At 48.5% G+C, this 27,281-nt stretch overlaps 1 protein-coding gene across 1 annotated transcript in view; it reads left to right on the top strand.

Annotated features, from left to right (window-relative positions):
• The window catches only part of PEPD (peptidase D), a 262,894-nt gene extending 236,362 nt beyond the window's left edge, over positions 1-26,532 (top strand). Inside the window, exons 13-15 of the mRNA XM_043988571.1 lie at positions 15,613-15,797; positions 22,885-23,076; positions 25,746-26,532. Coding sequence (XP_043844506.1) covers positions 15,613-15,797; positions 22,885-23,076; positions 25,746-25,886 — 518 coding nt within the window. The 3' untranslated portion in view covers positions 25,887-26,532. The remainder of the gene's footprint in view (positions 1-15,612; positions 15,798-22,884; positions 23,077-25,745) is intronic.
• Positions 26,533-27,281: the final 749 nt, after the last annotated feature.

Here is a 27,281-nt window from a genome sequence, read left to right as displayed (position 1 = left end):
TCCACCTATTCTTATTATGGGCACAGACCTGCTTTGATTCTATCTGTATCACTGTCCTCGGCATCCCTGGCTTTTAAGATCTCTGGCTTTGGAAGATTAAGAAAAGCTGAGGTCAAAAAGCAGGTGCTCATTTCCTATTCATTTGTGGTTTGTAGCAAATGGCCCTTAGAAAGTATATTTTATCTGAGTATTTAATAAATACTGTCACCGCCGCACACAGAGCCTTGACCCTATACCCAAGCTGACCTCCTCACTCCAGCCTCACATGGCATCACTAACTCCCTTAGCTGTCTCAACAAACAAAGGGTTCTGGGTGAGAGTGTGGCTAGATCAATGCAGCCATTGATTTCTGGAGACAATTAGAACGTAATGTGTGGGGAAGTTGGCCCTGAAGCCTGGCCAGCATGAGCTTTTGATAATGGAGACAAGTGAGTAGATGGACCAGCCCTGCTGCTTGGTTTATCAATATGATGCGGGCAGTGTTTGTGACTAGGTCTAGGATTTGGGACTAAGTATCTGTTTCCATTTTTTTTTCTTTATTTCTCTCAATTGCAAATTCATTATAGAGTGCCTGAAGGCCCTGCCTGAGATTCTCCTGTATTCCTTACCCTCTAAGGTCACTATTTAGTGACAGCCATTTTTGAAGATCTGGAGAAGGGAACCATCCCATGTTTGAGAATCCTGTTTGATGCAATCATGGAATTTAAAGTACATGTAAATTTTTAATACATGTGGTTTTGTATTTTTAGAGTCATACCTATATTATTCCTTGGGAGCCATGTCCTATCTGGAAGTAGTTTTAATGGTAGCAAATGGGAGTAAATTTTTTCCCTCTTCCAAGCTGAAAAGTCATGTCCTCAAAAGGCCAAACCACGTGTTGGGGATGAGCTCTGTGGCTTTCTGGGTGGGGTCTGCCCCTTGCCACAGCACCGTGCTAAGGAACAGGATATAGGCTTGAGCATCACTACCATTTTCTAACTCCTTTGCCCTAAGGGGCTGGACCTGGGGCAGGGGACAGGGAGGCATCTCTTCCTCTGACTCGTAAATATCTTGTCCTTGCCCTGTTGGGCACTGAAGTTCCCAAAACACTTAGAACTCCTAGGCGCTAACCCCAGCTTTGGGTGCACCTTTCTCATGCGTGCTGTCCATCTGCTGCTTGCTGCCTGCCAGCCAGTTTCCTGCCTTTCTCCCCTTCCCATCCCCACTCCCCTGCCCATCTTCAAGCTTTAGTGAGTGAGTGCTTTAGGGTGCCTCCTGTGAAAATCCCCTGCAACCCTCCCAGTAAGCAGGACAGCAATTTCAGTAGCTTGCCAGGTTTTCCAGCCCACTCCTCCTGTGGCATTTGGGGGATGCACACATCCACACCAGCCCTCTTCCCAAGAAGCCTTTGTTCTGAGCTCAGATGGAATGACCTCTTTGTCTTGAGAAGGGTTCCTGAGGAACAGCTACATTAGGTCAGACTGGCAACCATTCAGCAGCCCCCCTTTCTGCCTCTTTCTGTCTCCCTTCCTCTGTCTACCCCTCTCCCTCCCCCGGTTCAACAATTTAACAAGCTCTCTCTCGATCCCCACTGAAACTGCGGTTGCTGTCAGCCTTGAACCGGCCAGCCGGGAATGGTGTTTGATTGATGCTGATGTTTGTTTCCATAAAGTCTCAGAAACAGGAAGCCATTCCAGATAGGCTCCAGAGTTGCTGTGAGGAATTGGTTTCTACCAGCCCAGCCTGTGTGGGTTGTGTAAAGGGGCCTTGGAGAGGAGCGGGCAGGCCAGGACAACAAAAACACATCCATTGTCTTTGCTTCCTTAGCTAGAGACCGAAAAGCTTATTCCCCTCCCCCCACCCCATTTCGCTCTAACAAAGCTAGGCTCTGCGAGAGTTACCGAGCTAGGGTCTGTCTGGGCTGTTGATGCTGAGCGGTCAGCCTTTGACAGGAGGCGTGGGAAGAGAAACTTCTTGAAGTGAGGTCACCTTCTCCATCCTCCTGCTCCAGGCCTGGCAAGCTTACCCCCTAACACATCTCCACATAGAAGAGGACCTGACATGTGAGATATTAGCTCTTGTTGAGATCTACCTCTTCAAGTATTCAAGTTCACCGCGGACTTAAAATTATTGACTCCAGCCCGGTACTCCTACCAGTTCTGGGATGGACTGATGGCAGAGTTTTGTCCATTGAAAGGAAAAGAAAGGAACTGGTCGAAAGCCCTTATTGTTTGTAAAATAAACATTGTGAAATGATGCCCAGATTGGCATCTCCGGCTGCCATTCTTGGCAAGATAAGTACACTGAAATGTGTTCTGTGGGCCACTTGCTTCCCTACTTCTCCCCACTCCCCACCCTCTACCCACTGCCCCAGGCTTTATTCTTCACAGGAAGTTCATGGGTGATGATTCAGTACCAGATAGTGCCCAGGCATTGTTGAGAATCAGGTAGCAGATTTTCAAATCTCACAGCCAATGCTAAAGAGTGTTCTCTTGTGATTGTATGTGAGGAGAGAAAACCAGTGACATTTCCCTGTGCTCTAAAGTGAGCACATTTGGGAAAACAGGGATAAACACAGGACCTTGCACACAGGGTTTATTCAGCTCTTCTTTATGTCTGCCATGGTCTGTGAAGATCCAGTGCATTCTTCATTGTCACCTTGAAAGAAGGGCTATGTGTTCATGACTATGTCATCAGGACACATGCTTCTTTCTATAACAGCAAACACCTAGACACTGCTGGCAATTATGTAGATCTGAAGACTCAAATCTTATTTATGTCATGGACCCCATTGGCAGCCTGGAGAAGCCTATGCACTCCTCAGAATAGTGTTTTTAAATGCATAAACAGGGAATTACAAAGGAAGTTTATATTAAAAAGGAAAATAATATATAATGATAAAACATATTTAGATTCAAGAACCCTGGGTTTAGATACCCTAGTATAGATATTGCTCTTAATAATAAAGAATGGCTCTAGTGGGACTTAGGGACAGGGGGCATAGAGGGCATGGTGATATGTACATTGGGGAATGTAGGTGATGTCAAAAAAAAAAAGATACCTATAAAATTTTATTAAAAACAAATAAGATGCTACAGAGAGCCTTTCCTGGGCACCTTGAGGGCTGACAAGAACCAGGTACCTACTGTGTCCTTCTAGTGAGGAGAAGAATACTCTGGTCTGCATCTGTAGAGATTACAGGAAGAATTGTGTAATGATTCATACCTTAAGGAACTAAAATTTCCAGACGGGAAAAGTGGGGAGCAAGGAGAGGCAAGGGAAGGCCATTAGAAATAGAAAGCCAGATCCAGAAGGGCAGAAAATTCACACAAAGAACCCTAGGATGGCTTCCTTGGTTCTTTGTTGTCTATTGACAATAGACATCTATTAGCCAAGAAAAGGAGGAGGAGGAGGAGAGGGACAAAGATGAGTTTATGGAGTCTGGGGAATTGAAGAGGAAATTGTGAATATGGGAGAGGGATGGATGAAAGTACACAGCACTAGAGGAAATATAAAAAGATATCAATATGGATGAACAGTATTAGTAATCACAATAGTTCAGGTTTAGATAGCTCTTTAGTGTTCACTTTCCTTATGACAACCCTATGAGATAAACAGTACAACACTCACCAAGTCCATTTTTACAGATAAAGAAACTGAGACTCAGGTTCAGTGATTTGCTCCGTGTCACAGAGCCAACAAGGTACAGATTGAAGTCTAAAGTCAATTAGGATGAAGTAATTATATTTGGCAATGCTTATATTGTTGCCGGAAAGTTCACTATTTCTGGTCTTGTCACAAGCTGGTTTAGCAGGGTCCTGTCTGCCTCTGTTCATAAAAGTGGTCGCTCACTGCCCAAGGCTATTTCTACCTCAGAGTTTATGCTAACATAAGAGGTGGGTATTCTGCTCTGCCTTTGCCCATGCCTTTTAGAATTGGTCCCTAGGATGGGGGAATGTGAGGGCAGAGTTGATGTGTTCTAACTCTTAAGCTTGTTCAGGCCACCTGGATACCTTCAGGCAGCCTGTGTCTCGAGGAACAAAAGAAGGGTCAAGAATGGCCCTGGCAGAGTGGAGGCTCACGAGACATTCAAGACTCTCAAGTCATGCCATCCAGTTGCCACAGGCCAGGCTGTGTGACTTGGCAGCCAAGACTCTATTAGGAGACCAGGACCTTTCACCCTCAGCACCAAGCACTGCAGCTGAAGTCTAACCTTAACACATTCAGAGAGAAATTAGCACAACGTTGCCACAGTTTGTTGTTTGCTGTATGTTTGTGTTGTAATCGCCATCCGGGCCAGACAAAGGGGCCAAGTTCTTTGTGGTTTAATCACTGTCACAATTATAACCACACACATGCAGAAAAAAAAAAAAACCGGCAGCCAAGGAAGCACTGTGTGAGACCCTGTGGGGAAGCATCTCCAGTGTGAGTGGTTCAAAGAGCAGGACCCAGCCAAGCTTAGGGCTGGAATTCTGGGAAGAGACCAGATCTACACTTCAGGAAGGAAAGTCGCCCAGGGGATCAGTGCTTGCTTCCCTGGTGATCTCTACCTTAGTCCCCTGGCCCATTTGCTCCTCCACCATGCTTTTTTCCTCTTTCCCCCCCAAAAGACTGGGGCCCTCATTAAGCTTTTGGCTTACCAGATGCCAGTCCAGCTAATGAAATTAAGCGGGTGGGTGGGCGTGCGTTTGAAGTCAGAGCTTCACAAGATTGGCTCCTCTTCAGAATGCTTGCTTCCCTATATCAATCATCCAAGGTCTTTGGCTTAAACTCAGCAGGCCGAAATGGAGTGGAAAGGGGGAGAAGATGGGGCAGTGGGGAAGGCTCAGAGACACCAGGAGCGATTGTAGCAATTGTCAAGACCTTTGGGTGTATGCTTTGGGTCTGTTTTGATGGATGGTAGGAAAATTTGTAAAGCTGTTTGGGAAGGATATTTTGGAACTTAAAAAGACCATCCCCTGAAGTGATTGTGAGATTAGGGATGACTTGTGAGAAAAACTTTCCAAGTTAGCTCTTCAAAGGAAAGACTAATCTATTTCAGCTCATTAATGAGACCAGGAAAGAGAGAATGGGCTTGAGGTTGGCAACTGACTCTTGGGTTAAATTTAGATGAATTAAATTGAATTCAATTTGAGACAGAATTTCAGACTGATGACATGATGGAAAGAGTACCAGATTCAGATTTGAATTTGAGTTTCAGAGGACCAAGGTTTGAAGGTGAGCTTAGCTGCTTCTTACGTGGACAGGTTACATCCACTCTCCTCAATTAGGTAGTACAGTGCATGGAGTGCTAGGAAGACCTGAGTTCAGATCCAGCCTCAGATCCTAGCTGTGTAACCCCAGGCAAGTTTCTTAACCCTTAACCTCTGCCTTTAGCTGTAAAATGTGGATCATAATAGGCTCACAAGGTTGCTACGAAGAGTAAATTCAAGGGGCAGATAGGTGGCACAGTGGATAGAGCACCGGCCCTGGAGTCAGGAGGACCTGAGTTCAAATCCAGCCTCAGACACTTAACACCTACTAGCTGTGTGACCCTGGGCAAGTCACTTAACCCCAAATGCCTCACAAAATAAAAAGAGAGAGAGTAAATTCAGGGCAGCTAGGTGGCACAGTGGATAAAGCACCAGCCCTGGATTCAGGAGGACCTGAGTTCAAATCTGGCCTCAGACACGTACTAGCAATGTGACCCTGGGCAAGTCACTTAACCCTCATTGAGATATTTGTAAAGCACTTAGCACAATGCCTGGCACATAATAAATGTTTGTTCACTTCCTCAGCTATAAAATGGGGAGGCAAGGGTGACTAGATGGCCTCTAAGAGCTCTTCTAGGTCTAAACCCTATGAATCAATCAATTGAAGTGACCTGAAATACATTCTGGTTAGCTGCCCTGTCACCACAATGGGCAGAGTTCTCGTGAAGGTGTAGGAACAGTGTCAGGAGGACAAAAATGAAAACCCAATTGTCTCCCCAAGTGTGAGAATTCAGAATCACTGAAGTGCCTGTCCTAGGAAGAGGTCAGCACTTTAAGAAAGCCGGTGCTGCAGCCAGGACATATGGTTGGTGGCCGCCATTGTGTACCAAGTGAGCCAACCCAGGGTCACAAGCCTTGCTCCAGGAAGCAAGGGGCGGGGGGGGGGGGGGGGGGGACGGGACGTGGAGAGGAAGGCAGAATCGAAAGAGGAGGTAAACAATCAGCAGAGTCTCTCCAATAGGGAGACTCACCTGGTGCCCCCTTCCAAAAGTCCAAGGCCACATCCAGCTTGCAGGTCTGTGTTTGCAGCCTGTCTCAAAGCATGTTTAAAGAATGGTCAATAAAGCACAGGAAGACAGAGCCATACCATGACTGGAAGAGTCTGATAAAGCGCTGTTTTGACTGGTTCAGGAGTGTTTCCTGGGCCAGTGATCTGGGGTCTCTATTTCAGGAGTGTCCAACGTGTTGCTAGTTGCTTTACCTAGGTCTTAATTTTGGGCTCAGGACCACTTTTCAGAGATACAAGTATCTAGAAACTCTCCCTGCTTGCCAGCACTGCTGCCCCATATCCTTCTTCTGGGGGTGTAGCAAAAGGGCTGTGGGGGACGAGAGCAGGGTCAAGGAAAAGTTGGATAGGATAACAGAGCCACTGGCAGGGGCGGTTCTGGGACCCCTGCCCAGGCCTGGATGGGAGCACAGACCCAATCCCGGAGGCTAAGGATGTCCTGCTGTCCTTGGTCATGGGTTCATGAGCAAGAAGTTAGATTGAGATGCTCCATGGCTGTCTGTGGAGAAGAGGCACTCCCTGTGTCCCAAGTAAGGACTGACTCCTGGACAACAATTTACCCTGGACTGGCCAGAGCAGCAGTGATTCTTTCCCCAGTGAGAGAGCTGGATGAAAGGTAATTTGACATGTGTGTTGCCTGGCTTGCTGTGGGCATGAGAGGCCCTGAAAGTCTAGATACCTCAGGCTTCACAGAGAGCAGTGCTCTTACAGGAAGCTAGGGCCGTCTGGTCACATCCATCTCAAAAACCTGGGAGACATTTGAACTAGGCTTGCATTTTCTTTTATTTTATGAGTGGCCTGAGACCCTGCAAACCTCATCAGCTGGCCCTCTGAATCTTAGGAGCCTGGTTGCTTACAGCAATGGCCCTTGACCTCTTTGTGGTACTCTATCCCATTTTCATATCCATGAGTGTCACAGCATTTGGTAATGAAGGAGCTCTGGATTGGAGGGTGGGGGTCAGAGAACCTGGGTTTGAATCCCAGCTCTGGGGACTGTTACTACCGGGATGTCAGATGAGCCACTTTCCCTCTCACCTCTAAAATGAAGGAGCTAAGGAACAGCTAGGTGGCACAGTAGATAGAGCACCGACCCTGGAGTCAGGAGAACCTGATTTCAAATCTGGCCTCTGACACTTAACACTTACTAGCTGTGTGACCCTATGCAAGTCACTTAAACCCAATTGCCTCACCCCCACCCCCCAAAAAAAATCCATAAAATGAAGGAGCTGGATGAGTGGATTTCTTGGGCCCCTTCCAGCTCTGAATCTGGTTTATAAGCCCCAATGTGAGAGAGACAGCAAAAGGACTGTGATCGCCATTTAATAGGTGGGAGAAACTGAAGTTAAAATAGGCTGATTTGGCCAAAATCTTAGGCCTTGAACCCACAATTCTCAGCTCCCGGGCAAGACCTCTTCCCATTATGCCAGCTGGCGTCTGGCATACCCTAAGAAGAGCTGCAGTTTTTAAGGCTGCTATTTAGGTGCACGAGAGACTCTCCATATCATGGGAAGCAGGTGTAGTGATCCGTGTCCACCTCAAGGGGAGGCAGAGAAGGGTTACTTTGGGCCCTGAAGTGCAACTGACAAAATCATCTCCTGCTCTTTAAGAGAAACTCTTTCCTCCCTAAAGTCCCAGGGAGACTGTGAGGGGAGGGAGCATGGGAAAGTGGGAGACAACAATCTGTTCTCATACCCCTGCCTGATCTGCAAGTTTCTGATGCTCCAGACAAGCCTCTCTGGTTCCAAGTCTACATAGCACTGAGTGGAAGGGGGGTGACCACTCTTTAGGGCATCAGAGATCATGTAAACATCCTGTCCTGAGTCACTCAGCTCCAAACCCCACCTTCCTTGACTGTCCAGGCTATTCAGGTCTAATGTTGAGCATAGTCCCTCCCAGGTAACCAAGAAGGTGGAGCAAGAGTATACCCTAGTCTTGCCCTGGGCTCCAGCTTTAGATCCTGTAAGGGGCTGCTGCCTCAGGCATATCCTGTTGGGAAAGAGCTCATGTTTCTGGCATATGATCCTGTGTATCTGTGATGGGCTGATAGCCTATCACAGAGAGGTACGACCTTTGCAGTTTGACCCCATGGGGTCCAGTTCACTCCATGGCTTGACTTCTTCCAATTGGCCCTAGTGGCTCACACCAAGGGTGACTCTGTTGTCTTTAGGGTCAGCAGATTTGAAAGCCATAAACCCCATGGTATCTCCACATGAGGTATTGAGGCCCCAGGAGCAATCCCACTTCCTGAGCTGGGTCTGAGGGGGTGGGGGAAGGAAAAGTCTGTTCAGTGGCTTAGGGAGAGGACACTCAGTCTTCCAAGGCCTCCATTTTTATTCCTTTTCAACTCTGGGCTCCTTAGGACAACCAGCAGGAGATTTTCACTCTTCCCTGCTCATTTGCTTTGTCGCAGTCCTAAGGACAAAGAAGTCTACAAGAAGGCTATATGTCAAGCAGAAGGCACTGTGGAGGGCAAGGATGATTTGACTAGATCTCATTAGGAATTTAGGCAAGATGGCCCATCCAGATCCCATCAGACCTGAAGTTCTATTTGTCTGAGTTTACTGAATAAGGCTAATATATTGATGGTGGCATGGGATTTCCCAGAAAACATCCCCCCAACAGATGAAGGACTGACTAGATCATCAATCTGACACAGAAAGGCAATTTGGAAGTCTTAATGACTTGCCACCCCCTCTAAATGGTAATGGTGAACTTTCCCCAGTTGACTTACCCCTGGGGTACTGTGGGGCCATCTGGTAGAGGTCATGGTAGGCTTTTCACCCAAGTAATACAACCCTTTTTGCCCTAGTGTTGACCAAGTTTGGCATGGGTACAACACTATGTTCCCTGTGGCTTCCAGGGACCTTGGCTAACTCACATTAGCACATCAGCCTGTCATAGTCTACCCTCACGCCTGCTTCTCCCAACGTCATGCCTCCGTGTCCTGCCCAAAGTCTGGATACAAAGTTCTCAGGAGTTACGTAGTGCTTTCCCCCAAAATCACAATAAAAAGGGGCTGCTGCCATGCATTCTTAGTAGTTAATTATTTTGTCTTTATCTGGGACATCCATCCAGCACCTCGGATATTGAGTATGGCTGTGTCTGGGATTTAAGAGACTCAGTGAGGGCAATGTCATGTTGGCAGGGTCTATCTTTCTCTGGATTTCCCCCAGCTAAGTTTCTTTCTTTCCTCTCCCAGCTCCATCACTTTCTCCTGCTCCCTCCCCCTCAACACAAACGCACATCCCTTAGAACTCTTACACCCAGTTGTAGTTCAGCTGAGAAGGAACTTTAAGGAACTATGGGGAAATGAAAAAACTTCCAGAAGCCTTGGGTTGGAGGTGCTCACAGAGCATCCTAGGAGCCCTTACAACACTGCTCAAGTCTGGCCACAGACAGTATTGGCCAGGAAAGATGTGACCATGGCCCTAACTCCATTCCTTTTCCTACCTCAGGACACTTTCTGTCTGTCTTTCTCCCTCTCTATCCTGCTGCTCTGTTCTTCTGTTCTCCTTCCCTTCTCTCTCCCCTCTCCCCTCTCCCCACTCCCTTCTCAAGCTCAGCTTCTTTACCCATTGCTCAAGGATCACATATGGCCCTGCATATGACCTTGAGTTTGGGCACCATCATCCTTGATGGCTGTCTCACTCCCCCAGTGTCCCACCCTTCCACTAAGTTCCTGCATCCCGGCTAAGTGGATGCCTTCAGTCCTCAGTTCCTCTGCAGAACAGAAATGACCAGGATGCCATGAGCCCAGTTATCAACATCGCCTATTTCCCTGTGTGATGTTTAAAATGTTTAAAATCTAAATGTGTGGTCTTCTTAAAGGAGAAGCTTTAGCACCAGTCTTTGGGCATTAAGCATTTATTAAAGCATACCAGGTATTCATGTGGAGTAAAGAAAAGGTTTATCTGGCCTAGACTTCCAGCCTGGTCTGGTTCTTCCTCAAGTCCTCTGCCACAAGTCTGCTTTAACCATGAACTCTTTTTCAAACTGCATGTGGAAGCTTTTTATAGGTCTGGAGCAGAAGCAGTCTTTACACACTGCTTCAAGCTGATTGGTTGAGAGTGGTCTCCTGTTGATGTCACAGTCCACAGCCTCTGAGAACACACTCTATACTGGGGGTTAGCCACGTGTGGTCTCAATTTAATCAACCTTAACTAGGTTCACAGTCCCTCAGTCTCACCCAATTTAATCAATTCCAAATCAATCTCCAAGTGGGGCTCCTGGGTGTCTGCCAAATCCCATTATTTTATCACACCTGGATTTGCTCTAATTTATGCCATGTGCCCTCTAGGGAGAAGATCTTTAAGAATTGTATTAGCTTTACCCAATTGGCCATATTTTGCAAAATAACAGCAGAGTTGGCCTTCCCAAGCCCATGTTTCAACATTAAGGGTGTTTGGCAAAAGTTAACGGACACCCAGTCATCATCAGCCATGTCTGTATTGTCTTTAGGAGATACCCCATCAGGGCTTCACTGCCACATACCACCAGACCCTTCCTCTGAGCTGGTATCAGACTGCCCCAGTCACTGGGAGCCCAAGTGGAAAGGAAAGAGGCTATTGTCAGTGCCCTAATTTAAACTGAGATGTTATTTACAAATATACCTATGTCAAGTTCAAAATCAGACAGTATATGCCTGTGTGTTAGGTTGGAAAGACAGTTCATGTTAAAGGCCTCTGGGGAATTGAAGTCATACAAGGTTAGCTGTGACAGGAAACTGGCCTAAAAGTGCCCACATGCTCACATTCTCCTTGTTATTTATCAGGACTGATCTCCCTGAATTGGCTCATAGCCCTGACCTTTGACACATTCCTTACTGTGTCACCTTCCTTCTTAGCATCAGATTGTGGAACTAGCAAGACACAGGCTCAGTGGGTTAAAAACCTGGGTAATGATGAGTTGATCACTCATTCATTTAACAAACATTCACTGAGCACCTCCTTGCTGTGTGCAGGGCCTGATGCTCAGCACTAGGGGAATAGGATAAATAGAACATAATTGTCTGTTTGTTTGTTTGGGTTTTTTTGTTTGTTTGTTTTTGTGGGGCAATGGGGGTTAAGTGACTTGCCCAGGGTCACACAGCTAGTAAGTGTCAAGTGTCTGAGGCCAGATTTGAACTCAGGTCCTCCTGAATCCAGGGCCGGTGCTTTAACCATTGCACCACCTAGCTGCCCCCCATAATTGTCTCTTCAAGGAGTTTACTCCCCTCTAGTAGGGAGGAGTAAGACATGCACACGGATAATACAAATCAAAACAGAGTGAGCATGGAAGAGGACTACAGAATGTCTGGAAATTGAGTGGTGGGGGAAATAGCTTTCAAGCAGAGAATCCAGAGAATACTTCCCTTTTGATCTTGAAGGATGGGTAAGATGATCAATAAGAGGAGACTTTTGGGGTGTTCTATGCATAGGGGACAAGCCTAGAGTTGGGGAAATCCTTTGTGGTAAGCAGTACAGTTTGAAATAGGGCACATGAGGGGGCAGCTAGGTGGTGCAGTAGATAAAGCCTCGGCCTTGGATTCAGGAGGACCTGAATTCAAATCTGGCCTCAGACACTTGTCACTTAACTAGCTGTGTGACCCTGGGCAAGTCACTTAACCTTCATTGCCCCGCAAAAGAAAAAGAAAAAAAAGAAGTAGAGCACATGAAGTGATTTCCCCTGAAACACCATCTTGGCACAATGTATTCTCAAGACAGAACTAAATAGGTTGTCTATGTTGAAAACACCAGTAACCAACCTCACCATGGTTGTTGCCCTTTTTCCTGCCAGAACCAAAGGCCTAATGTGGTGAATGAGGCCTCTCTGTGTCTTATACTGAAAATGGTCCTTGTAGCCAAAATACCCCATCCCCACCCCCAGCTCATCCTGACTTCAAAAGCTTTTGCCCAGAGTCTGAAAGAGCCCATTCCTCTGACCTATAATGTGACCTCTCTGATGTGTCCAGCATCACTGCAGAAGTACAGAAAATAGTTGTTCCCAAAGGAGCCCTGGGCTTACAGTGGATTGGGCTGTCTAGGGCTGGGGAAGAAGCCATGGTCTTAACTAAGGGTGATGCGCTACCTTGAATGCTGTCTGGCCATCTTGTCAGTGGCCTCCAGCTTGACACTTTAAAGAAGGGAACCGTTTGCAACAAGAGAGCTAAAGGTTTCATTCAAAGTGTGCAGATTTTAGCAGCTGGGGAAGACTGAGAATCTGACAGTCTTAGGGTTAGTGGTGGGAGTGTCACGAGACACACCTGCTTCTAATTTTTTACATGTGGCTCCTTGGGCAGTTGGAAAGTCAGGCTCCACACCTACCCCTGCCCTTTGTTTTTTGTTTTCCCTGCCCTGTCTTTACAACCTGAACTCAGGCTCCAAGATGGCCAAGTTCTCCTGGATCAACTGAGTGAGCAGTGGGACTCCAGCCCCTTCTTGGTGTCTTTAGAGCCTTGGAGCTCTCTATGATAGACACCTCCAATTGGGTGGATGGGAGCTCCAGATATTGGCCCCAAACAATAGGTCTGGATGCAGACCTCAAGAATGAGTGAAACCCAGTGTCCTTCTCCCACTTACCAGGTTTTATCCTCCAGTCTCCAGTCTGTTTTCAGAACCCAACCCCAGGGCCCCAGACAAAAGAGGCTGGCCCCCAGTTGGATTCCAGCAAATTCCATTACAAATTCCAGTCCAGTAGTTTGGATGGTTCTTGAAGTTGATTATATTGGGCTCTAACCTATATATCCTACTCTCAGGAAGCTTCAAGGAAAATAGAGGAGATAAGAGAATGTTGTTTGTCCTTTGTTTCTCTAAGAAACATCAGGGTGATGTCATGACTTGCACTGAATTGGATTTAAGTGAGGAAGGGCTGTGCAAGGTCACTAGCCTCACTCTCTCCTCCAGAGCCATCTGGGTCCAGTGGCAAGATATACATCAAGATGACTGGAGATGGCCCCCGGGCCATTGGGGTTAAGGCAATTGGGGTAAAGTGACTTGCCCAGGGCTACACAGCTAGTAAGTTTCTGAGGTGAGATTTGAACTCAGGTCCTCCCAATTTCAGGGCCAGTGCTGTATCCACTGTGCCACCTAGCTGCCCCAGAAATAAGAGATGGAAACAGTGAGACCATATCTCTTCATGAATGTGCTCAGCCATGAGAAGATGAGAAGCAGTAGGTTCAGGTCCTGTCCCATGAAAGCTCCCAGTCTTGGACAGGCTGATGGATGGCTGAGATAGGTAGGACTTGCCCCATGGAGCACAAAGAGAATATCACTCCACCAGTGAATGGGAGTTTAGTGTGGGTCTGTGTGGCTCCATACTGTGGGAGAGTGAGGGCCAATTAATCTATGCCTAGAAGCTTGACAGCAGGGGACGGTGTATGGAATGAGTGGAGCCAGGGGGATAACTGCAGAAGGTCCTCTAGGTATCAGTTGTCCTGTGGGGTAGATGGGGGAACTGGGATCCCAGGCACCAACCACTGACAAAGTCTTCCCTTTTCTCCTAGTTATGGACCCTGGATAGGCTTTCACATGGCCATTGTTGTTGTTGTTGTTGTCAATGATGATGATGATTGATGATGATGATGACAGCCACAACAACCACCTTCTCTCTGCAGTCCTGCTCTAATTCTCTTCCTCCTGTGAGGAAGCAGAGTGTAGGAGGAGGAACCCTTGGCCGGTATTAAGACACGGCTTCTAGCCCCTAGCTCCAGCAGGGCATGCTGTTTGACTTTAAGCAAGTCCCTTCCTCTCTCTGTATCTCAGTTTCCCCATATGGAACATGAAGGAGTTGGCCTTGATCTCAAAGGCCCCTTACAGCTCTGATGTTACCTGGTCCTCCCTGAGACCAGCCCCACAGGAACCACCTGAAAGGGGCCCCATTGAAGCTGGGGGCTGAAAACAGTCTCTCTTCATATGGGGGGAGTGAGGGGTGGACTTGATATGAGGCCAACCCATTCCCCTTTGGCTAGGGGGCAGGTTTTTCCCCCAGGAAAGCTATTTGACTGCTGACCTTTGGCCCAGTCACATGAGACAAAGATGGATTTGATTAGGAGGGGCGGGACATCTTGGATCCTGGGGAGCAGCACTTGCTGCCCAGCTCTGTGGCTCCTATAACCCCCATAAGGCCAGGCCAACCCAGCCCAAAGGGAGAAGCAGACTGGGCTACAGATGGTTTTGGCCCTGGACAGCATCAGTGCTTGCCAGGTCTGGGTGGAGGGAGCTGCACCTTAGCCCAGTTACCTTCACTCTGCAGCAACTCTGGAGGGTGACTCAGATCCCTGGGGGGTGCTGGAGGCAAAGCCAGCCCCCGCCAAACCACCCATTCTGCTGTGAGCTCTCTCAGTAGGGCATGTCCTGCTGTATGGGTGAGATTCAGCTCCTGCCACAGGACAGGGAACTCAAGGTTACCTAGTCCAGGTTCTTCTCTCCAGGTTTTAGCTAAAAAGCTGGTGTCTGTCTGTCTGTCTGTCTGTCTGTCTGTCTGTCTGTCTGTCTGTCTGTCTCTCTCTCTCTCTCTCTCTCTCTCTCTCTCTCGGCCTTTTTTTAATCCACACTCCACTCGGCTACATGAGCCCAGGACAGCCTGCAAAGTCAGTGAGGGCTCTAAAGCAGTTTCTCAGACCCCGGACAGCAAGAAAACATGTCTTCCAAACCGGCGGCTGCCCTGTTACAACAGAGAGAGCATTTCTAGAATCTGTGCTGTCATGGGAATGGGCTGGAAATAGAAGCCATTCCAGGCAACCTTAGGTAAATCCTTAGGGGAGGCTCCATCTCAGTCTGGGAAGAGGAGTCAGGGAGTCATGTGCCTGCCCTGGGGATGGCCCCAATGCCCCCTAACCACCTGTCAGGTTCTACCAACATCTGATCCTGCAAAGACTCTGGACCTGACCTCCACATCTCACAGATAGCTCCTATTTTTAAGGGCCAGTTTCTCCCTCAGTTGTCTGTTCCAGTGTTTAATGAGCCTCCCCTTATAGACAGGTGCCAAGGGCAGTGACTGAAGCCTCCAGCAATGGGGATGAGTTGTGCTGAGCCATCCACACTCTCCCAAGGGCCAGGGATGCATATTTGCACTAGAAACAGATAGTGGAGTATCTTTCTTGCACAAGTTTCATTTCCAGCATGGTCCAGGTTGAGGACACATCCTTTTGTATGATGGGAGAGGATTGCCAAGTGGCTTAAACCCCATAAGAAAAGACTGAGAATGTGAGCTCTTTCTTGTCTGATGAGGCCATGGATGACCTGTGGGAAGGGGTTGGGGCAAGGATGTTCAGGCGGCTGCCCTTCATGTGTTTTCAGACACCCTCGGAGATGGGAGGCCTCTTTTTGCCTGATAGAGCGTCATTTCCCTCAGCTCATAGCCAGAGTTGCCAAGTGGCTTGTCTCTCTCCCTCCACAGGAGTATCCTGGCCCGACATGCACCGTCTGGCTGACCGTGTGCACTTGGAGGAGCTCACTCGCATCGGCATCCTGACTGGCAATGTGGACGACATGGCTAAGGTCCACCTGGGTGCTGTATTCATGCCTCATGGACTCGGGCACTTCCTTGGGATTGATGTGCACGACGTCGGTGGCTACCCTGAGGTCAGTATGCGGATGTTCCTGTCAGAAGAGCCCAGGAACTCCAGCCAGCAGAAGTCCTGCCCTTTGGTCAGCTGCACCATCCTCTAGCTGGGATCCTGACACTGACTCCCTTTGCCCCCATGGGGGCCAGTGTTGACATCCCAGGAAGCAGGCCCAGCTCCCTTAGCAAAGCTGGGTAAGAATGACGTCGTCATCCTCTCTCAAGCTCCTTTCTTTGTTTTTAAGGTCACTCATTTACTGAGTTCCAGCTCTCAGTTATCCATGGGGTTGGTCATCCTATTTGTGCAATATCCAGGCCCCTGTTTCTCGTTCTCATGCTCCCTGCTTGGGGGCTGTTTTACCGTCACTAGTGATGCCATCCAAGGGCCTGGTGGCAAGGAAGGGGAGAAGCCGCCTGGGCACTTTTTTTCTCCCGAGCAAATATGGAAAGGCCCTGAATTGGGAAGGGGTTTCTGCAGAGTCCCTGCCCTCCCTTACCAACAGAGCCCAGGCCACAGAGAGCTGCTGGTGGGTTTTATGGTGCAGAGACCAGGAACAGCTGACATTTATAAAGTACCTTCTTTCACTTGGCCCTCACAGGAACCCTATGAGGAACACAGATGAGGAACCTGAGGTTCAGAGTGGTTATATGACTTGCCCACGATCACATAACCAAGATGTGTCAGAGACAGGATTCAGGCCCTGGCCGCCTGTGTCTAGGTTCAGCATTTTTCCTGCTGTCTCACACTTGCTCTTTTTTGGTAGACCCCAAACCCCACTTGATGCTTCTGAGGCCGGCAGATGCTCACACTCCCTCACTGGAAAATATTTGGAGAAATTCAGAACCACTTCAACCAAGGTGGCTGGCATGAGTGATCGGTGCCTGTAGCAGCACACGTCGGGTAGCTAGGAGTCCTGGGTTGGCCTCCAGCAGATCTGTGGGACACATCCTTCCTGCCCCTGACCACAGATAAGACTTAGGGAGACCCCAGAGCCTCACTTGCTTCATCCATATTCCCAAGATTGGTGGCCAACCTGGCAAAGCACTGTGTACAAGGATAGGTCCTGCCCTCAAGCAAACTCTGTGTGGAGGGAATCGTAATGAGTCCCACACCATCTGGAATTTCACGTGTCTCAGCCCTTCTGCATCCATCCTGTCATCTGAACCCCACAACAATACTATCAGACAGGTAGTACAGGGAATCATTGCCCTCATTTTACAGACGGGAGTCAGAGCTCAGAGAGGAGAAGAGCCCACGGTCTTCAGGAGAGCTGGGGCCAAAGAGAGAGTCTGAGTCTCCTTCCACTAGACTGTGTCTGACATCCTGCCCAACGTGGGCCCCAAGTAGCTTCCTTCAGATGCTGTTCTGCAGAGAGGAAGCGAAGACAAGCTATTTCTTGTTTGCCTCCTTACTCTTCTTGAAAGCTTGGATAGTTCAAACATGCCACCCAGCATTAAATGGCCATCTGTGTCCCCAGGGTGTGGCAGAGGCCATGCCTGTCTCTGTTCCTCCTGCACTAGCATACTGGTGCCCCAGAGGGCAGGGGCAGAGCCAACTTCAAGAGGCCAGGGTAGGAACCTGCTCCCAGCTCTTCATTTCTAGAGGGTTTTCTGAGGCCAAGGCTTCTGACTCTCATAAAAATAATAACTCACTTTAAGGCTCACAAAATATTTCCCTCATAATAACTCAAGTAAGGAAGATACAGAACTATGTCCATGTTCTATATGAAGAAACTGGGACAGGGCTGGGGACCGGGGGGCTGTTTGGTGCAACAGTTTGCCCAAGGTCATCTAGCTAGTGTCAGACCTGGAATTTGAATCCAGAACAGGCTTCAAATCTAGCCCTCTATGCTATACTGCCTTTGTGTCTGATACCCCCAATACTCAGCCCTTAAGAGCAGAGATCTGAGCTTCCTGACTCCCCCTCACCCCCTTCCTTCTTTCTTCCCCCATGCTCTTGCCTTAAATCTTTCATGAGAAGTTCTCATTTGAACTGAAGTTGAGGAGGGAGCAGCAGTGGTCATGGGCCTGTTAGAGACCAGCATTACCGATAGGTGACTCCTCAAAAAAAAAAAAAAAGGCTTTTAAGATAGTTCTTGGCCAAGAAAGGGCTGGCGAGCAAGGGCTGGCAGGAGCAAGGAAGCCAGCAGGAGGCCCAGGGCCATTCTCTGTGCCCAGTGGTGGTGTGTGCTCTCAGGGACTCTGAGTACATGAGCATGCCCTGCATACATTGGCCCTTTGACTGAGCACTTATTTCACAATGGAGGCGATTGTGTAAGCTGCTCACGCCTACCATGCCTTATTGTCTAATTAGCTAAGATGCACGGTCTTTGCCTTTTGGCTGCAGGATATTTTGAAAGCACTGAGAAAGATTTTTGGAAAAAAAAAATTGCTCAAGAAAAGCATTATTATTCAATTATTTTTTTCCTCAAGTGTAAACAGTTAAATTTGGAGAAACAAAATGAGTTTTAATTTCCTAATTTCTGTCTATCATAAAGTATGTTGTACGCCAAATGTAGATGCTTCCAGACATTGTTAGCTGAGATTCGTTATTCATTAGTCGCCAAAGCGACTTTTTCCAACATAGAAAATTGGCAGCAAAATGTTTTCATCTTTTCCAGTAAGCAGCCTTTGTGTGCTTGTAGCTTCTTTTCCTGTGACAGATAAACAGTGCAGGGAAAATGCTGCTTTGCCTATAAAAGTAATTTGTTTTATTTAAAACCTACAGATGGATTTGGATCTTCTCTTTGCAGTTGGCTTAAGGAAAGCTGTCGCTTGGGGCAAACCCTATTAGTTGTGCACACAATGCTGGCAGGGGTGCTCTCTGAGCCTGGAATTGCCCTGAGTCAGGGCCTTGGTTTGAACCAGGGGACAGTCACCACTAGAAGCTAGCTCATAGACCAGATGGTTGTTGCTGGTGGCTAATGTATACAGTCTTCACTGGCAACGCTTGCACACCCATAACATTGGCCAATACGAAATCACTACCATCAGTATACTCACAGTCCCTGCTCTCATCGGCCGATGCGCACAGGCAGTCACCATCATCCGTCAAGGTCATCACTGTCCATTTTCTGAGGAATACAGGAGGCCTTGGCTGACAGACAGTTGCCATCATTGGCCAAAACAGAATCTGCCTCAGGTAACGTTCCCCGCAGAATCTTACATTTGGAACTAGAACAGGCCTTATAAGACAGCTAGGCCAAGCACCTCATTTTCCAGATAAGGGGCCGAGGCCCAGAGAGGTTGAGTGGACAAGGAGGAAGCAGCAGAGCTGGGATTTGAATAGAGGGCCGCTAGCACAGTGCCCCCTATACAACTGATAGCTCCAGGCCATCTCCTTATTTCCTTTTGTGGCTGGTGTATGTATGTATGTTGCAAGCAGAGACAGAAGAGGTAGAATAGACAAGACAGAGGGGAACTGTTAGTAGCAAATGATCCTAAAATGATTGGGAAATGAAGATTGGGAAAAAGGGTAACTCACATGCAAATGAATTTTGCATCCCCATCCCTGGCCTTCACCTGACTTAGGAGTGGGTGACACATTTCCAAAGCTCCTCGGGCTCAAGTTGGGCACAAGACTGGGAGAAAGAACAATAGGCTTGTGGATCAAGAGGCCTGGGTGCCAGTACTGGCTTTGCTACTTACTCAGTACATGACCTTGAGCAAGTCATTCCCCTTTCCCAGGCCTCAGTTTCCATCCCTGGGGAATGACTGGGCTAGCTTGGATAGTCACTAAGGGACCTTTCAGCTCTGATAGCATCCAGATTAGAGATTTCTCTCGAAATGAATGAGTGAGTGGATGGATGGATGGATGGATGGATGGATGAATTTTTTTTTTAAATGTGTTAAACACTATGTGCTAGAAGCTGAGGTGGATAGAACGTTAGACTGGGAGTCCAGAAGACATGAGCTTAAATTTAGCCTCAGGCACTTACAAGTTTTGTGATCCTGGGCAAGTCATTTAACCTGTCTGCCTCAGCTTCTTCATCTGTAAAGTGGGGTATCATTTATGTGTAAAGTAGTATGATTGATCAGGGATCTCACAGTTAAAAGAAACCTCAGTTGTCAGCTAGTCCAGCTCCACCATCCCCCACGTGTAAAGTCAATCTGGCCTCTGTTTGAAGACCTTTAGTGAAGGGGAATTCACTCCCTCTGAGAGCAGCCCTTCATTCTATGTTGGGATAGCTCTCGTTCTCAGGAAGCTTTCCCTTGTCTTCAGCCTAAATCTGCCCCTCTGCCACCTTCTGCCCCCTCTTCCTGCTTTGGCCCTGGAGACCCAGGAAGAACTGGTCAGCTCCCTCTTCTTTAGGACACCACTGCGTACTTGAAGGTAGCCCTGCTGCCCCTCTCGGGCCTTCTTTCCTATGGGCTGACCATTCTAGACTCCTTCACCTCATCTGACCATGCAGTGGCCTCTGGCTTCCAAATCCTTTCGGTTTCCCTTCACTGAAGACGTTCCAGTTTGTCAGTCCCCTTCTTAAAATGTGGTCCTTGGAACTGAGCACACTGCTGTAGATGGAGTCTGGCACAGGGCGGCTCAGCAGGACTGACCCCTCACTTGCTCTGGACATTATGCCTCTCATCACACCCAAAAACTGCATCAGACTTTTTTCTACCATGCCACACCGTTAACTCATATCGAGCTTATGGTTCACAAAAACTCCCTGGTCTTTTCTAAGAATAGGGCAGTTGGGTGGCACCACAGTGCTCAGAGAACCAGACCCGGGAATCCAGAAGACTCATCTTCCCAAGTTCAAATCCAGCCTCAGACACTTACCAGGCAAATCACTTAACCCTGTGGTCTCAGTTTCCTCATCTGTCAAATGAGCTGGAGAACTGCTCCAGTATATTTTTGCCAAGAAAATACCAAATGCGGTCATGAAGAGTCAGACATAACTCAATAACAACAACAATTGTCTACGAATAACTTTCCCTTCTGGTATTTAGGCAGTTGGTTTTTTTAAAACTCAATCATGGGGGCAGCTAGGTGGCGCAGTGGATAAAGCACTGGCCTTGAATTCAGGAGCACCTGAGTTCAAATCCAGCCTCAGACACTTGATACTTACTAGCTATGTGACCCTGGGCAAATCACTTAACCCTCATTGCCCAGCCAAAAACCAAAAACCAAAAAAACCCTCAATCATAAAACTTTACATTTATGCCCATCATGTTTCTTCTTATTAGGCTTGGCCCAGTGTTCTAACCTAAGCCTGGCAATGTGGCACTGTTCTTCCTCCAGATCTTAGCAATCCTCAGCTTTATGTCATCTGCAAATCTGATAAACCTTCTCCTACCTTCATTCCAGTCATTGATAAAAAATATTGAATAGCATAAAACTAAAGATAGATCCCTGGGGCACTCCAGCAGAGACCTGTTTCCAGATTGGCCATTGACTGGCCCACAAATAATTACTTGCACACAAAGCAGAGTACTTCTAGACATATTCCACTGCCCCAAAGGGGCTGCTCTGATCTAGGGTCCCTTCACAACGTGGAGTATTTGGGATAAGATAAGGGATTTTGTGTCATTTGCATGACTGTGTCTTTGAGCATGCACTCATATGGATAGGCATGTGCATGTGCCAAAAGTAGACTCCAGTTGGACTGTGACAGCACCTTTCTGTCCTCCTGGAAGGCTGGCTGGAAACCTGGGGAGGGGGAAGGGGAGACCCAGGAGACAGGATTCACAGGGCCGCTTTCCCACATTTGTCTCTTAGAAGGGAAAGAACAGCCCTGAGAGGCCTCATGAGCTGCCTTAAGAGCTTTTTTGGCTATGCTGGACTTTGGGTAAACTGTTCCCCCAGCCAGGAGAGGGGCCCATCCTCAGGTCGGCTGAGGAAGAGGTCTGGAAGCCTGGCCCTGGGCTGCTGGAAACCCCAGCTGATGTCTAGAGCCAAAGCAGGCGCCATGTATGCTGAATGTAGAGCATAACCGCTCCCTTGGCTGCTCAGAGGGATGGGCACAGACGTGGGGCTAAAGTGTATGGGGGTGCCAGGGGAAGAGTAAGGCCTGGGGAGGGGGAGGAAGAGGGGTTAGGAAATGAGGAGGAGAGTGTGGATGCTGGAGGACACTCGGGCATGGTACACAGAGTGAAGGCCCGGAGAACATGGTCAGAAGGTCACAGCCGCAAGTCATTTGACAACCTTTGCTCAAGGATGTTGTACGGAGCTCAGTGCCAGGGCCCATGGGTCCCACAGCACCTGGGTCAGTATGTGATCCTCCACAAGGGACCCGGCTTGTGGTAATTGCATCATCAGAGAGAACACCACAGAGGAGCTCTGCAAGTCTGCTGCAAGGTGGGGGGGGGGGTGTCAGGGGGCCCTGGGGGAGGCAGGGGGAAGTTACAAACAGTGTCGGGTTCTGTAAGGGCCCATGTCCAGCCCCCGTTGTCTTACATGTAGACGTTTTGCCCCTCCTTCTCTGAGCTCCTGCCCCCCTGAGGGTTAGCACCCAGGCATACATTTACATACATACCCAGGCTGCACATTTGAGTCTAGTCTTCTTGGCCCTGGGGGGAGGCCTCACCCAGCATGTCCTGGATTGGGAGAGGCTGAAAGGGGGAGAGCAGCCAACAAGTGATGTTCTGCTACAAGAAAGAGCCCCACAAGCCAGGGGTCACAGTCTGCTGTGCAAGACAAAAATAACAGGTGGGAAACCACTAGGGAGCGATGAGTAAAGACTGAGCCACATCAGAGTCCTGAGGTGGGATCGTCAGAGAACGCTCCATGGAGAAGGTGGGGCCTGAGCTGCCGTCGGGAGAGGAGGAGGCATTCTGGATCTGACAAAAAACAGCTTACCACGAGCTTGGCCCTGGTTAGCTGCTGACTTGAGAGTCAAGTTATCTGGGCCCTGGTCCTAGCTCCCCCAACAGAGCACAGTGTAACTGGGGGCAGCTCGCCAGAGTGAGCAGGGAGGCTGAGGCAGCGTTTGAAGCTCTTGGGGCTGTGGTCTGTCCGTCTGTCCAGGGAGAAAAGGCCTGGGGCCAGGGGTGGGGGGTCTCTTGCAGCTCTGATGTCTGGTTGCTTCTGGGCCCCAACACCTCTCCCCAATCCATTTGCAGCAGGCACTGACCAGCCACCTTCCTCTTCCCTCCCTTTTCTGCCAGGGCGTGGAACGTATCGATGAGCCAGGTCTGAGGAGTCTGCGGACAGCCCGGAAGCTGGAGCAGGGGATGGTGCTGACTGTGGAGCCAGGCATCTACTTCATTGACCACCTCCTTGACCAGGCCTTGGCCGACCCTGCTCGGGCCTGCTTCATCAATAGCCACACCCTGCAGCGCTTCCGGGGATTCGGCGGGGTGAGTACCCCTCTTTGTTGCAGGACTGATTGCATTTACTTCACACAGTTGTTGGGATAATACTGAGAAAGCACTTTGCAAACCTTAAAGTGCTATGCAGTTATTATCAATGTCACACTCACAGCATCTCAGTTGGAAGAAACTTCTGAGATTGTCACTTATTCCAGCCCAGACCCTCTTTTCACTACTGGCATCAAGAAGACATGTAGTCAGCCTCCACTTGAAAAACCTCAGCTAAGATGGTCAGCAAGTGTTTCCTCCTATCAAATTTCACTCTTGGTCCTGCCTTCTGGGCCTAAGCAGAACCGGTCTTAATTGCCCTTCCACATGAACTTTTTAAGATGGCTGCCATGTCCCCGGAGCCTTCTCTTTTACACAGTAAGCAAGTCTGCTGTTTCCAACCAGTCCAGATACCTCATGGTCGACAGTCCCCAGGACACCGTGGGTGGAGGCTTGGCCCTGACACTGAATGGTGGAGAAGACGAGTCAGGGAAGCCGAGGCAACTGCCAGGCCCTCGTCCAGAACCCAGAGGCCAGTGCAGTGTCCTGATTTGAACACCAAGGGGGCAATGCCTGGCCCTGTATCCCCTGCTCTGGCCTGGGCCAGAGCGCATGTGACTCACAAATCTCCAGGACTTTGCCCTTCCCTGTTGAATCATTTGTGGCAGCTGTGGGATTGTTATCTCCCTGAACTGACAGTTCAGGGAGATAACAAGTTTATCAGTTGGTTGGGGAGGTTGCTGAGGGGGGAGCAGGTCTGACCATGTTTGCAGGGAGAGAGGGATGGACTCAGACTCAAGGGGGCATCTGTGCATTGGCTTAGCCTGATGTGGACTCCTCTTGTTATTTCTCCCCACCACCAGGTGCCCCTCAGATGGTCCATATGGCACATTCTGGGCATACTAGTTACTCTGCTTGTGGGGCCAGTTAGCCCCGAGTTAGGCACATGATGCTAATAAGTAGATGGATTCAGTCCCCATGTGAGCTGGTGAGCTTCACACCTGGCCACAGGATGACGCATCTGTCAGCAATCTCACAGACACGCGTCCTTGGTCATGAGGAAAACCAAGTGGGAAGAATGTGGATGGCCCAGGGTAGGCCTTCCTTGCCGCTTCATGTCCTTTAATGGGGCCAGGGGCATCCTCTGTGCGTATGAGCATGTGCTGTGGCCACATCAGCAGCTAGGAGGTCCAGGCAACTGAGTAGCATTGGTTTGAGGCTCATGCTCAGCTCTTAGAGGATATCTTTAGTTTTACTTTGGGCTCGTTTTTTAGGCCCTGACTTACCGTGAAGGAGAAAGCCAGATTCAGCCCTCTGGCCAGGCCAGGGTCACTCTGGCTATATGTGAGAAAAAGGGAGAAGGGTTAGTGCTACCTGTAAGCTCTGTGGCTCCCAGAGTCTGGCAGAGGCAGCTTTAAATAATGTCAGGCTGGTTTTGTGAGGGGCTGAGGTCCACAAAGGAATTGAGTCTGTTCTGCTTCCAGCCTGGAGCCCCCAGCATCACCAAGAAGTCAACCTCAGGTTCTAATCTCCCGATTTCTCTGGAGGAGCTTAAGGGAGAAATACAGACTGAATCCTCCAGCCCTGTGATGGACTGCTCCACCCTTCCCACCAGTCCTCAGCAAGGGCACCAAATGGGGAGCTAGGAGTTGGCCGGGTTGGACAAACCTGGGAGACAGAGAGGTCTCCATGAGGCCTTAAGCTGTGACTGATTCTGTGCAGAAAAAAGTGGCTTTCAGGGTTGAGCTCTCCCACTGACCCCAGGAAAAGCCACATACCCCATTGTCAGAAACCCACAGAAAGATGTGACCAGTAGAGAACTTAGGCCAGGGGCATCCCAGAAGCCAGAGCTACATTGGAGCTATGAAAGCTCCCATCCTACCCTTGAAATCCCCCAAGAGAACAACCATCCAGCAAGACCCTTCGAGCAGCTCCAAGTGCTCCCCAACCCCATTGCTAAGGGGCTAACTCTAATCCCCTAGTACTCTTGTGGCTTTTAGAATAGCTGACATTGGTGGGGCAGCTAGGTGGCACAGTGGATAAAGCACTGGCCCTGGATTCAGGAAGACCTGAGTACAAATCCAGCCTCAGACATTTGATATTTACTAGCTGTGTGACCCTGGGCAAGTCACTTAACCCTCATTGCCCCAAGGCCCCACCCCCACCCCCACCCCCACCAAAAAAAGAATAGCTGACATTGATATAGCACTTGAAGGTTTGCAAAGTCCTTTACATGGGTTATCTCATTTGGTCCTCACAACCACCCTATGAGGGAGATGCTTTCATTGCTCTATTTTATAGATGAAGAATCTGAGGCTCAGAAAATTTACCTGCGTTTGAGACAGAATTTGAAACCAGGTCTTCCTAACTTCAAGTCCAGCCATCTGACCATCATTCCATGCTGCTTTCCTTGCCTCTTGATAATCAATCACTGTGTACATCTGTGACACTTGGAACTTCCTGGGATGCTTCACCCTGTCCCCCTCCTAGAGCCCCCTCAATAATCCCACTTGAGAAGGGCTCATACCCACCCTCAAGGTAACAGGGTGCCCTCCAAGAAAGGAAAGTGCAGAAATCTTGCAAGCCCTATGCACGGGCCTCATCTGGGCCACACAGGATTGTAATGTGAGGACCCCATAGTAATGGGTGTGTATGTCTGCCTGTCCTAGGTTCGCATAGAGGAGGATGTGGTGGTGACTGCCAATGGTATGGAGCTATTGACCTGTGTGCCTCGAACCGTGGAGGAAATAGAAGCATGTATGGCAGACTCCCACAAGGCCTTCGCCCCCGTTCCTGCCCCAAAGGAGTAGAGCCTGGGGGTTCCCAGCCCACTCCCTTCTCTAAAATGTGATAATCCATGGAGAGTCACAGTCTCACATTTATGGCTTCTCATGAAATCAGCCAAGCAAATCATAATATTAAGTACCAATGCCTTATTACTAGAATACCAAGTTTTCTCTGGATGGTTGATCTGCCCTTCCAAGAATGCAATCCCAATTCCTTTGGGGTGGGGGTAGGGAATAAATGCTGATTTAAAAGAAATATACACAGCAACAGCGGGCAAATGTTTCAGTACATGCTGAGAAGACAAGATTGTTTTCTCAGGAAAGATACATTCCTGATTTTTTCTTTCTCAAAAATCAGCACTTTTTACTCAGTTTTTCTTCAGTTTTTCCTGTTCTAGCCCAAATCTGCATTAAAACTTATTTCTTTAAAATTGCCTGGAGTTTGCTGCTCTTGATTTCTTCTCCAACATGCCATTTGAAGCAGACTCTCTCCGGGTTACTATCTTCACCTGCTTTTCTATGCCCTTAAATTCACAGAGCATTCTCCTGGATGATGCCTCTAATTTGGAGAAGCGAACTGACACCCCTTTCTGAATCCCATGCTCCCAAATTCCTCCTTAGCCAGGACTGGTACCTCCTAAACACGAATTAAAAAAAAAAATGTATGCTATCCAGTCACTGTCTCCAAGTGCCTTCAACCAGAGCCCACCTGCTGACACCAAATTCTTGGAGGAGCTGGCCAGATTTTTCATGGCTGGGTGGATGGATGGTGTTCTAAGAGTGACCACTGCCATTGAAAATATTTAGGTCCCTTAGTGCTCTGGGACCCTGGGGGCTTAGGTTATAATAATAGCTAACACATAGCTCAGCTCTAAAAATGCAAAGCATTTTTACATCCTTAGTCTCATTTGGTAAAATGAGCATCACCTCCCTGATAAGATAATTACTATTATCTCCACTTTAGAGAAGAGCAAACTGAGACTCAGGTGCACACAATTGGCCCAGGGGGGCACAGCCATGTCAAAGGTGAGACTCCCTGAATCTTCCCCTTCCCAAGTCCAGCACTCTTTCCTTTATATGTCACCTCTCTTTGGGCACTTGCCTAAGGTGAAGCCCTCTAAACCGACACAAGAAATAGATTTCCGGCAGGCCTTCCCGAGACGTCGCTGGGTGTTTCCTATAAATGGTTTAGGAAGTAAAAGGAAGGGGCATCTGTAGAGCACATTTTTGTAATTAATTAATGGCTCTAATGCTGTAATCCTGACAGTTAAGAACAAGTAATCCCTGAAATGGGTTCAGAATATCTGATTTACAATCTTGGAGACTTGCAATTGTTTTCCATAAAGCAGTTTTGGAGGCTCTGCTCAGCCCTCCCATTTTAGAAATCAGCCTACAAGCATCTACTGTGCTAGACACTGG

The sequence above is a fragment of the Dromiciops gliroides genome, chromosome 2, assembly GCF_019393635.1.
Source record: "Dromiciops gliroides isolate mDroGli1 chromosome 2, mDroGli1.pri, whole genome shotgun sequence".
NCBI classification, from domain to species: Eukaryota; Metazoa; Chordata; class Mammalia; order Microbiotheria; family Microbiotheriidae; genus Dromiciops; species Dromiciops gliroides.
Note: the sequence above shows the minus strand (reverse complement) of the source record. Positions and strands in the feature narration are given on the sequence as shown.